The sequence below is a fragment of the Dendrobates tinctorius genome, unplaced genomic scaffold (genome assembly GCF_039654945.1).
Source record: "Dendrobates tinctorius isolate UK_male_01 unplaced genomic scaffold, ASM3965494v1 ptg000007l, whole genome shotgun sequence".
NCBI lineage: Eukaryota > Metazoa > Chordata > Amphibia > Anura > Dendrobatidae > Dendrobates > Dendrobates tinctorius.
In genome coordinates, this window is record NW_027361675.1 from 54190317 (window position 1) to 54203026 (window position 12710).

Here is a 12710-nt window from a genome sequence, read left to right on the forward strand (position 1 = left end):
CCGCACACCTTGTACAAACGGCTCCGCTGTGTACACCTTTACACAAACGGCTCCGCTCACCACATACACAGACGGCTCCGCTCCTCCATACACCTCATACATGCATATCTCTGCTCGGTACACTTTCCTACACACACCGCTCCGCTCTGTACACCTCATACACACACAGCTCTGCTACATCCACCCTGTAAACCCCTCCTGACCCCACACATAAACTTCACTTCATCCAGCACCATGACAACCAGCACAGCAGAGTCCTGCAGACACTGAAGCCCCTGACTCTGCCCCTCCTATGACCTCATCACAGGCCCTGTGCCCACAGAATAGCCCAGGACGACATTGCTGGCTGTGAGGGGGGGGCGCACTGCTGGCACCGGGGCCCCCCACCCCTTCTCAAGGGCCCATAGCGGCCGGGCAGCAGAGTAGGGAGATCGACTCTCCCTGCTCTGCCGCAGAATAGCGGTGAAGTGTATAGTAGCTCCCCCCCCCGATAAATCTTTCCCGCAACGTTTACATCTCTATGACCTGCAGCAGCGGAAATAGAAACAAGTGTTCGTTTTATTCATGTAAATAACAGTACGTCCCCCGCCACTATGAAATGGTACGGTCCGTATACTGCAGCCAATCAACTCTTGTCTGGAGAAGTAGTTCCCCTAGTTGGCACGCCTCCTGACGTGAGCCTGGTGCATGCCGGGATTTGTAGTTTTCTCGCGGAGTTCAGCAATATGGCTGCGCCCATGCTGGCGTCTGGTGGAGAGTGAGTGACAGCATGTGGCAGTACAGCATCAGACGTCTGTGACCTAATGGTGAGTGGAAGGTAGAAGCGCACAAGTGTGAACAGCGCTGTATGGACCTGCAGTCTATGATACTGTCGCAGGTCCCTAATGGCGATTCTCAGTGGCAGTGATGTTTGATTAGAGGTTTTCTTACACTTGCCAGGATATTCAGGGTTAAATCTTCCTGATAGTGGCAATATAGCTGAATCCCCAGTGATAGCGGTGGGATCTGTAGGATCCATGACAGATCATTGCCTGTGTCTGCCGAGTGTGAACAGACCCTAACCAGCGACCACTGCGGAGACCACCAGGGCCAGCGCGGAGACCACCAGGGCCAGCGCGGAGACCACCAGGGCCAGCGCGGAGACCACCAGGGCCAGCGCGGAGATCACCAGGGCCAGCGCGGAGACCACCAGGGCCAGCGCGGAGACCACCAGGGCCAGCGCTGCGACTTAGCATGTGAATTGACCCTGCGTTTTCCATTACCGTGCCCACACTCCGCACTGCCTATTTGGTGAGGGTAAATTCTTATTCTCTTACACATCCAGCTATTATGTGAATATTTTTGGCTATTTAGTGCTGTCCGTTTGTAGCTGACTGTTTGCACTCTATGTACTGGTAGATTTGTGCCCTGCATGTATGAGGCAGGCTCAGAAGCTGCGCGCTCCCTAGGGTGGATGTCAGCGGTGTTACGCAGCTGTCATCTGCCTCTGACAAGCAGCCACAGGAGCCAGATCTGATCGCTACTGTTTAACCTGTTAGATCCCACTGTTAATCATGATATTAAACCTATAAACAAAGTTTACACATACTGCAAATGGTTTTATTATAAAGATATAAAACATTTTAAAACGTGACAATCATACAAATTATCAACCAACATATAACATTAAAGGGGTTATTCACTACTTGGACAATCCCTTCTCAATTCTTGTATCCCCTTGTATAAAAAATATAAGCCTATACTTCCCTCTGGTGCTGGCGCCATTCCGGCAGCGACGGCACTGGCGCCAATCTATGGCTGCTTCACCTCTCACTGACCTGACATTGGAGATAGTCAGAGAGTAGCAGCAGCTCTCACTTCCAGGAGTTCGTTTGGTCCGAAGGAAGTGAGAATGATAATGCCACTGATTGGCTCGAGGGCTAACAGGACGTCGTCACGCAAGCCCTGGGACAGCCAGTACCGTCACTGCCGGAACGGCGCCAGCACCAAGTGTGAGTATAGGCTGATATTTTACATGGGGGAATAGAGAGATTGAGAAGGGGTTGTTCAAGTATTGGACAAGCTCTTGAATTCTATAAATTATAATATATCTAAAAAAAGGCTCAAAAATCCAGCAATTGATATATAGTGTTGAAGAGACATACAAAATAGTAAACTATGGGAGGGACGAATCCTCTTAAAATATTGGACATTAGTGATGAGCGAGTATACTCGTTGCTCGGAGATTTAGTTTCTGCATGATTTGCGGCTGCTGGACAGGCTGAATACATGTGAAGAATGCCTGTTTGTTAGGGAATTCCCACGTGTATTCAGGCTGTCCAGCAGCTACAAATCATGCAGCTAAGACGACGAAAACTAAATCTCCGAGCACGCCAAAATACTCGATCACCCGAGCATGCTCGGAAAAACCCGAGCAACGAGTATACTCGCTCATCACTATTGGACATTCCTAATATATAGGATTTTTTTTTCTACAATAATGCAATGTCATCAGTCATAGAGGTAGATATACAGGGAAAAAGTGCGCAGTACATAAATGAGCAAGTCATAGAAAATTAATAATAAAGATATACCGTAACACTACAGTGGGGGAAATAAGTATTTGATCCCTTGCTGATTTTGTAAGTTTGCCCACTGACAAAGACAAGAACAGTCTATAATTTTAAGGGTAGGTTCATTTTAACTTTGAAAGATAGAATATCAAAAATAAAATCCAGAAAATCACATTGTATACATTATATAAATGTATTTACATTTTGCAGTGAGAAATAAGTATTTGATCCCCTACCAACCATTAAGAGTTCTGGCTCCTACAGACCTGTTAGACACTCCTAATCAACTCGTTACCTGCATTAAAGACCGCTGTCTTGGTCGCCTTTATAAAAGACTCCTGTCCACAGACTCAATCAGTAAAACTCTAACCTCTACAACATGGGCAAGAACAAAGAGCATTCTAAGCATGTCAGGCACAAGATCATACACCTGCACATAGTTGTAATGGGCTGCAAAATTATATGTAAGGCGCTGGATGAGAAGGAGACAACTGTTGGTGCAATAGTAAGAAATTGGAAGTAATACAAAATGACTGTCAATCGACATCAGTCTGGGGCACCATGCAAAATCTCACCTCGTAGGGTGTCCTTGATCATGAGGAAGGTGAGAGATCAGCCCAAAACTACACAGGGGGAACTTGTTAATGATCTCAAGGCAGCTGGGATCACAGTCAACAAGAAAATCATTGGTAACACATTACGCCGTAAAGGTTTAAAACCCTGCAGTGCCCACAAGGTCCCCCTGCTCAAGAAGGCACATGTGCAGGCCCATCTGAAGTTTGCCAATGAACATCTGGATGACTCTGTGAGTGATTGAGAGAAGATGCTGTGGTCAGAAGAGACAAAAATTGAGCTCTTTGGCATTAACTCAACTCGCCGTGTTTGGAGAAAGAGAAATGCTGCCTATGACCCAAAGAACACCATCCCCACTGTCAAACATTGAGGTGGAAACATGTTTTCGGGGTGTTTCACTGCTAAGGACACAGAACTACTTCACCACATCAGTGGGAGAATGGATGGAACCATGTACCGTAAAATCCTGATTGTCAACTTCCTTCCCTCTGCCAGGATATTAAAAATGGGTCGTGGCTGGGTCTTCCAGCAAGACAATGACCCAAAACATACAGCCAAGGCAACAATGGAGTGGCTCAAAAAGAAGCACATTAAGGTCATGTAGTGACCTAGCCAGTCTCCAGACCTTAATCCCATAGAAAACTTATGGAGGGAGATGATGCTCCAAGTTGCCAAGCTACAGCCTCAAAATCTTAATGATTTAGAATTGATCTGCAAAGAGGAGTGGAACAAAATTCCTCCTGACATGTGCAAACCTCATCATCAACTACAAAAAACGTCTGACTGCTGTGCTTGCCAACAAGGGTTTTGCAACCAAGTATTAAGTCTTGTTTGCCAGAGGCGTCAAATACTTATTTCTCACTGCAAAATGTAAATACATTTATATAATTTATACAATGTGAGCTTCTCGATTTTATTTTTGATATTCTATCTCTCAATGTTAAAATTAATCTACCCTTAAAATTATAGACTGTTCATGTCTTTGTCAGAGGGCAACCTTTCAAAATCAGCAAGGGATCAAATATTTATTTCCCTCACTGTATATGCACAATAATGTGCAAGAAGTTCTAGAACCTAAGTATGCAAAATGTGACTGCAAATTGCAAAAGTAGTGCTACATATCTAACGCTGCATCCTGTGGTGTACATGACTGTCTCCCTCATAGGCATATAATGGCTGAGTGAGTCCTGATGCATCTACATGAGACGCCACACAAGGACAAAAGCTATGAAAACGGAGAACACAATATTTCTGCCAAAGCTGAAAAAAAAAACACATGGCAAAATCGCTAATGTTTTTGGTCACTTCGCCTCTCCAAAAATGAAATAATAAAAGATTTGAAAATGGTGATCACAAAAACTACAGCTTGTAATGCAGAATAATGAGACCTGGTACAAGTCTATCTACTGAAAATATAAAAGGTTCTCAAAAGGTTAGGAGGAAATTTTGAAAGCGAAGAGGGGCCCCCTGGAATTCTCTTGCCCAAAGACCCACATAACCCAGGAGCCGGCCATGGTCCATGCCCATCATCTCTAATGCTGTGCATGTACGGAGTTGTAGAATGTTACGGTAGTTGTAGATCATTAATACTGCGTATGTTTTTCTCGTCAGCTATAGGGTACAATGCGGCCTTCATCATTACTTTTCTGCCTGAACATCTTGAAGCCAAAGTTCCTCTCCGTGCGCCCCTTGGCAACGGCCGTGGGGAGAAGCAAACAAGGAGATGATCTTCCGACCTTCCAGTACGTTGGGCGCAAGCTTAGAAGAAAGGACCGAGTTTTTGTATGGGGCTTCTCTTACACAGGAGCGTTGGGGATCCCAAGCTTTGTAGTACCTGATAAAGGAAACAAAAAACCTAAACAATATCAGCTAACTCCCTATCGGCTTGATGTGGATGAAAAGGTAAATTGTTACCTCGAAGCATGAAATACTCGTGAAATACCGTATAGATGTGATATTTTAAGGCACCACTATGTATCTCATCAATGTACATATCCCACACTCAATTTTTGATGCTTTCAGTCCAAAAAAAAGTTCTGACTGTTTAAATATAAAGAAATAAATGATTTTGCCATAGGGGCTTGTACACATAGGAAAGCAGTGTGAATATTTCCTGTGTGTTTGCACACTTTATCGACAAGTCACTGTATTCTGCAGAATTTGCAATTTTATTTCTTATTAAATCGGTCATCCAGCACCTCTCACTTCTGCGTCAGAGGTGAGCAGTGCCAAGGAAGTTACACTACCACCCAACTGGCGGCACTCACAGAAGATACCGAAGATGAAAAAAATGAGCAAATACCCTGTTGTAAGTAAATGTAAATTAACCCCTTTCTGCCATCCGACGTACTATCCCGTCCATGGGACCTGGGCCCCTATGCCCATGGACGGGATAGTACGTCGGCGCGATCAGCGGCGCCCACGTGGTGAGCACCGCTGATCGCGGCCGGGTGTCAGCTGATTATCACAGCTGACACCCGGCACAATGTGTCAGGGGCGGTCACGGACCGCCCCCGACACGTTAACCCCTTGCACACCGCGATCAAACATGATCGCGGTGTACCGGGGGTTAAAGGGAAGCATCGGCAGGGAGGGGGCTCCCTCCGTGCTTCCCTGAGCCCCCCACGGCAGCGCAATGTGCAGCGCTGCTACGGGGGGCTCCTTTCCTCCAGGCCCCTGAATCCAAGATGGCGACGGGGGCCTTCGGGGGCCTGAGGAAGCTGGCTTCCTCAGTGCCTGCAAAGCGCAGGCATGAGGAAGCATTCTGCAGTGCCTGTGTCAGATCGCTGATCTGTCACAGTGATCTGTGATGTGACAGATCAGCGATCTGTCACAGGACAGTGATGTCCCACCTGGGACTATTTAATAAAGTAAAAAAAAAAATAAAAAAAAGTGTTAAAATAATAAAAAAAAAAAATCGCCAAATAAATTAGAAAAAAAAAAAAATATTCCCCCAATAAATCCATTTTTTGGAAATAATAAAAAAAAAAAACAATAAAGTACACATATTAGGTATCGCCGCGTCCGTAATGACCCGCCCTATAAAACTGTCCCATTAGTTAACCCCTTTAGCGAACCCCTTAAAAAATAAAAATAAAAAACGAAGCAAAAAATAATGATTTATCATACCGCCAAACAAAAAGTGTAATAACGCGCGATCAAAAAGACGCATATAAATATCCATGGTACTGCTGAAAACGTCATCTTGTCCCGCAAAAAACGAGCCACCACACAGCATCATCAGCGAAAAAATAAAAAAGTTATAGCTCGCAGAATAAAGCGATGCAAAAATAATTATTTTTTATATAAAATAGTTTTCATTGCATAAAACCGACAAAAACATAAAAAAGACCTAAATGAGGTATCGCTGTAACCGTACTGACCCGAAGAATAAAACCGCTTTATCAATTTTACCGCACGCGGAACGGTGTAAACGCACCCTCCCAAAAGAAATTCATGAAACGCTGGTTTTTGTTCATTCTGCGTCCCAAAAATAGGAATAAAAAGCGATCAAAAAATGTCACGTGCCCGAAAATGGTACCAATAAAAACGTCAACTCGTCCCGCAAAAAATAAGACCTCATATGACTCGGTGGGTCAAAATACGGAAAAATTATAGCTCTCAATATGTGGTGATGCAAAAACTATTTTTACAATAAAAAGCGTCTTTTAGCGTGCGACAGCTGCCAAATATAAAAACCGCCATAAATAGTAAATCAAACCCCCCGATATCACCCCCTTAGTTAGGGAAAAATAATAAAATTAAAAAAAAAGTATTTATCTCCATTTTCCCATTAGGGTTAGGGCTAGGGTTAGGGCTCAGATTAGGGTTAGGGGTGTGTTGGGGTTAGGGTTGGAGTTATAATTGGGGGTTTCCACTGTTTGGGCACATCAGGTGCTCTCCAAATGCAACATGGCATCTGATCTCAATTCCAGCCAATTCTGAGTTGAAAAAGTCAAATGGTGCTCCTTCCCTTCCAAGCTCTGCCATGCGCCCAAACAGTGTTTTACCCCCACATGTAGGGTATCAGCCTACTCAGGACAAATTGCAAAACAATTTTTGGGGTCCAATTTCTCCTGTTACCCTTAGGAAAATAAAAAATTGGGGGCAAAAATATAATTTTTGTGGAAAAAAATTATTTTTTTATTTTCGCGTCCGAGTGTTATAAACTTCTGTGAAGCACTTGGGGGTTCAAAGTGCTCACCACACATCTAGATAAGTTCCGTGGGGGGGTCTAGTGTCCAAAATGGGGTCACTTGTGGGGAGTTTCAATAGTTTAGGTACATCAGGGGCTCTCCAAACGCACATGACACCCGCAGACCATTCCATCAAAGTCTGCATTACAAAACGTCACAGCTTCCCTTCCGAGCCCCGACGTTTGTCCATACAGTAGTTTTCTCCCACATATGGGGTGTCAGCGTACTCAGGCCAAATTAGACAACAACTTTTGGGGGTCCAATTTCTCCTGTTACCCTTGGGAAAACGAAAAAATTGGGGACTAATTGATCATGTTTCTGGAAAAAATACGATTTTTTTTATTTTCATGCCCTGGCATTATAAACTTCTGTGAAGCCCTTGGGGGTTCAAAGTGCTCACCTCACATCTAGATAAGTTCTTTAGTGGGTCTAGTTTTCAAAATGGTGTCATTTGTGGGGGGTTTCCACTGTTTAGGTACATTAGGGGCTCTCCAAAGGCAACATGACACCCGCAGACCATTCCATCAAAGTCTGCATTCCAAAACGTCACTACTTCCCTTCCGAGCCCCGACGTGTGCCCATACAGTAGTTTTCTCCCACATATGTGGTATCAGCATACTCAGGACAAATTGGACAACAACTTTTGGGGTCCAATTTCTCCTGGTACCCTTGGGAAAATAAAAAAATGGTGACTAAAAGATCATGTTTGTGGAAAAAATACGAATTTTTTATTTTCACGTCCGGGCGTTATAAACTTCTGTGAAGCACTGGGGGGGTTCAAAGTGCTCACCACACATCTAGATAAGTTCCTTGGGGGGTCTAGTTTACAAAATGGTGTCATTTGTGGGGGGTTTCCACTGTTTAGGTACATTAGGGGCTCTCCAAAGGCAACATGACACCCGCAGACCATTCCATCAAAGTCTGCATTCCAAAACGTCACTACTTCCCTTCCGAGCCCCGACGTGTGCCCATACAGTAGTTTTCTCCCACATATGGGGTATCAGCATACTCAGGACAAATTGGACAACAACTTTTGGGGTCCAATTTCTCCTGGTACCCTTGGGAAAATAAAAAAATGGTGACTAAAAGATCATGTTTGTGGAAAAAATACGAATTTTTTATTTTCACGTCCGGGCGTTATAAACTTCTGTGAAGCACTGGGGGGGTTCAAAGTGCTCACCACACATCTAGATAAGTTCCTTGGGGGGTCTAGTTTACAAAATGGTGTCATTTGTGGGGGGTTTCCACTGTTTAGGTACATTAGGGGCTCTCCAAAGGCAACATGACACCCGCAGACCATTCCATCAAAGTCTGCATTCCAAAACGTCACTACTTCCCTTCCGAGCCCCGACGTGTGCCCATACAGTAGTTTTCTCCCACATATGGGGTATCAGCATACTCAGGACAAATTGGACAACAACTTTTGGGGTCCAATTTCTCCTGGTACCCTTGGGAAAATAAAAAAATGGTGACTAAAAGATCATGTTTGTGGAAAAAATACAAATTTTTTATTTTCACGCCCGGGCATTATAAACTTCTGTGAAGCACTGGGGGGTTCAAAGTGCTCACCACACATCTAGATAAGTTCCTTAGGGGGTCTAGTTTCCAAAATGGTGTCATTTGTGGGGGGTTTCCACTGTTTTGGTACATCAGGAGTTTTCCAAACGCGACATGGTGTCCGATCTCAATTCCAGCCAAAAACGTCAAATGGCGCTGCTTCCCTTCCGAGTTCTGCCATGCGCCCAAATAGTGGTTTACCCCCACATGTGGGGTATCAGCGTACTCAGGACAAATTGCACAATAACTTTTAGGGTCCTGTTACCCTTGGGAAAATAAAAATTGGGGTGAAAAGATCATTTTTGTGGAAAAAATATGATTTTTTAATTGTACTGCTGTACGTAATAAACTTCTGTAAAGCCCTTGTGGGTTCAAAGTTCTCACCACATATCTAGATAAGTTCCTTGGGGGGTCTAGTTTCCAAAATGGGGTCACTTGTAGGGGGTTTCCACTGTTAAGGTACATCAGGGACTCTCCAAACGTGACATGGCGTCCAATCTGAATTCCAGCCAATTTTGCATTGAAAAAGTCAAACGGCGCTCCTTCCTTTCTGAGCTCTGCCATGCACCGAAACAGTGGTTCCCCCCAACATATCAGGTATCTGCGTACTCAGGACAAATTGCACAATAACTTTTGCAGTCCAATTTATCCTGTTACCCTTGGTGAAATAAAAAAAATTGAACCTGAAGTATTTTTTTTATGAAAAAAAGTTAATGTTCATTTTTTTTTAAATATTCAAAAAAATTCCTATGACGCACCTAAAGGGTTAATAAACTTCTTGAATGTGGTTTTGAGCACTTTAAGGGGTGCAGTTTTTAGAATGGTGTCACTTTTGGGTAATTTCTATCATATAGACCCCTCAAAGTGGCTTCAAATGTGATGTCCTAAAAATAAAATGGTGTTGTAAAAATGAGAAATCGCTGGTCAACTTTTAACCCTTATAACTTCCTAACAAAAAAAAATTTTGGTTCCAAAATTGTGCTGATGTAAAGTAAACATGTGGGAAATGTTAGTTATCAAGTTTTTTGTGTGCCGTATCTCTGTGATTTAAGGGCATAAAAATTCAAAGTTGGAAAATTGCGAAATTTTCAAAATTTTCGCCAAATTTCCGTTTTTCTCACAAATAAACGCAAGTTATTTGAATGAAATTTTACCACTAACATGAAGTACAATATGTCACGAGAAAACAATGTCAGAATCACCGGGATCCATGGAAGCGTTCCAGAGTTATGACCTCATAAAGGTACAGTGGTCAGAATTGTAAAAATTGGCCCGGTCATGAACGTGCAAACCACCCTTGGGGGTGAAGGGGTTAAATAGGGTACTTAGTCGATACTATTTTTGATTTAAAAAAAAAAAAGTGTAAAAGTCATCCTACCACGACAAGGTGTACCCAATCGGGATGGTACCTAACTCTTGTAGTTCCCATTATGTGTCCGCAGACTCATAAAAAGATGAGGGCAGAGCAGGACTCAGACCCGACTGTTCAGACATCTGCTCCCATCTATTTTGACTTTGTTGACACATAGTGAGGTGAACTACAAGTTAGGTACCATCCCGATTGGGTACACCTTGACATGGTGGGATGACTTTTATGCTTTATTTTATCAAAATAGTATTAACTAAGTGTCCTATTTAATTTACTACTACAATTTACTTATTTATTTGCTGTAGGGTATTTGCTCATTTTATTTTTATCTTCTTTTGTCTGTTAAATAGCCACAGTGTGAATTTTCACCCCCTCATTGCATTTATACCAACATATATTCAGGCTCATTTCTTTTCATTTCCTGTATGTTGTCTGTTGATCATGCACTCGTCTCAGCAGGATGTAATGTCATCAGCACTGCTCACCTCCGATGCAAAAGTGAATGTTGTTAGATGACCCTTGTAATTTGCTATACATTTGGGTCCCAAGTCTTTTCTTTCCTTCTCGCCAAACAACCATGTTAGAAGTATAATGAGTATGTGGCTGCTGCTCCTTTTATTATCTATGGGACAGATGGAAACAGCCGGACACTGTACTCAACGTAGTGCATCTACGTCTGATGCTTATCACTTAAAGGCGGAATACAAAATATGTAATATGATGAAATGGCTAAGAAATCTTTAATGCTGTGCGCCCATGATGAGCTTTTGGTGCACTTTCATACCGGAAACGTACTAAAAACTCATGGAATCTGAACACAAAGTTTTGTCAATGAAAAATACAAAAATAAAGCTGATTTACTTCAAATATGACTCATCAAAAAGAAATAAAAACAAAAACACCATAAATTCACAAGGAACCAAATTTACATGATATATGCGAAAATGCTGCAGAAAGTCTGCAACACCAAAAACTCATTGTCGGAACGGAGCCTTAAAAAAGAATAATCGTGTTATGATGTGAAATAAAAATGACATTTGTAATCCTCATGATGCATAAGCTTTTCTACACTTTAGATGTACAGATATCTATATTTTTCTCCATTGTATCGTCTCTCAGATCTCATCTGCAGCCTGTGGTTACGGCTTTACACTGCTATCATCCAAGACGAGCGATGTCACAAAAGTGTGGGGAATGGGATTAAATAAGGATTCACAGATAGGATTCCATAGAAGCCGGCGGGATCGAAGTAAGCATGTCCTCATACACGTTATGCAATGCAGGGGCGTAACGACCATGGTCACAGAGGATGCGACCGGGTCTGTGTGGTTGAACGGTCCGCCGACGCCAGCAGAAACTGCAACTGGATGTGCATCCTCAGATGTACAGCCAGTTGAAGTGTATTGCGGCGCACAGATCCATTAGGTCCGTGCGCTGCAGTACACACTGCTGGCCAATCAGATTCCAGCAGTTGACGGCGTGCACATGACTGGGGGCAATGACGTCATGCGCTCCTGACACTTGCACTCTGAAGTCAGCCTCCGGCTTCAGAAGAGGACGCCGCGCGGCGGGGGAGCAGAGGGATGGTGAGTTTATAGGTTGGTTTATAGTTTTTATATACATTAAAAGAACTGTGGAAGATAAAGGGACATATACCAGGATGGGGAATATATACCAGAATGTGGCCAAGGATAAGGGACATATACCAGGATATTGGACGAATATACCAGGATGTAGGGAGGGCCCCAATCCAAATCTGGCATGGCACCGGGGCTCATCGGACTCTAGTTACACCACTGATGCTATGACATGATACATAAGCATTCAATCACTGTGTGCAGCCTAGTAATCTAGTGGCAGTTTCTGCTAGGAAGAAATCTAGTACAAGCAAATTTTTTCCAATTCCTACTTTATCTCAGGTTAGTGGTGATATATGTCTAATAGATGCCAGTCATTCCTGTCACCTAATATATTAATATGTGCCATGATTTAAAAGGTTTTCTGGTTTCGGAGAGCCCCTCTCCCACTGCAGTTTGTTAAAAAAAATAAAACTGAGCTTAACTCCCCCTCCATGGGTCCAGTATTGGGTCCTCCCTCTGCTCTCAATGTCTATTATTGCCTGTATCGCAGACTATGACGAATGCAGCAGCCAAACTGTGAACTCGGCAGCTCTGCCCCAAACATATGGCACAAGTCACCGAGCACACTGCTTGGCCTGCAGTGATATCAGCGCTGCAGACAATAACAGAGGTAGGGAGGAGCAGCGTAATCTCTGCACTGGACCCAGGGAGGGTTAGTTAAGCACGGATGTTTTTGTTTTTTCAAGCAAACGGAGGACAGGAGTGTTTCAAAATGGGAAATCGTTTAAAATAAACATTTGTTGCAATTGGGACTGATGATCACTGGTATACAGCGATTTTGGTGCCAAAGATGTCTGAACCGTATTTTTATTAAGTTTATAGT

At 43.3% G+C, this 12710-nt stretch overlaps 1 protein-coding gene across 3 annotated transcripts in view; it reads left to right on the forward strand.

Annotated features, from left to right (window-relative positions):
* Window positions 1-647: 647 nt before the first annotated feature.
* The window catches only part of RCC1L (RCC1 like), a 60177-nt gene continuing 48114 nt past the window's right edge, over window positions 648-12710 (forward strand). The window contains exons 1-4 of one of the 3 annotated variants that reach the window (XM_073574906.1): window positions 653-806; window positions 940-1290; window positions 4737-5027; window positions 11367-11496. In XM_073574906.1, the coding sequence (XP_073431007.1) occupies window positions 4749-5027; window positions 11367-11496 (409 nt within the window). In that variant the 5' untranslated portion in view covers window positions 653-806; window positions 940-1290; window positions 4737-4748. Of the gene's footprint in view, window positions 807-939; window positions 1291-4736; window positions 5028-11366; window positions 11497-12710 lie in introns of all 3 variants that reach the window. The other 2 variants (XM_073574898.1, XM_073574890.1) reach the window with 2 other exon arrangements.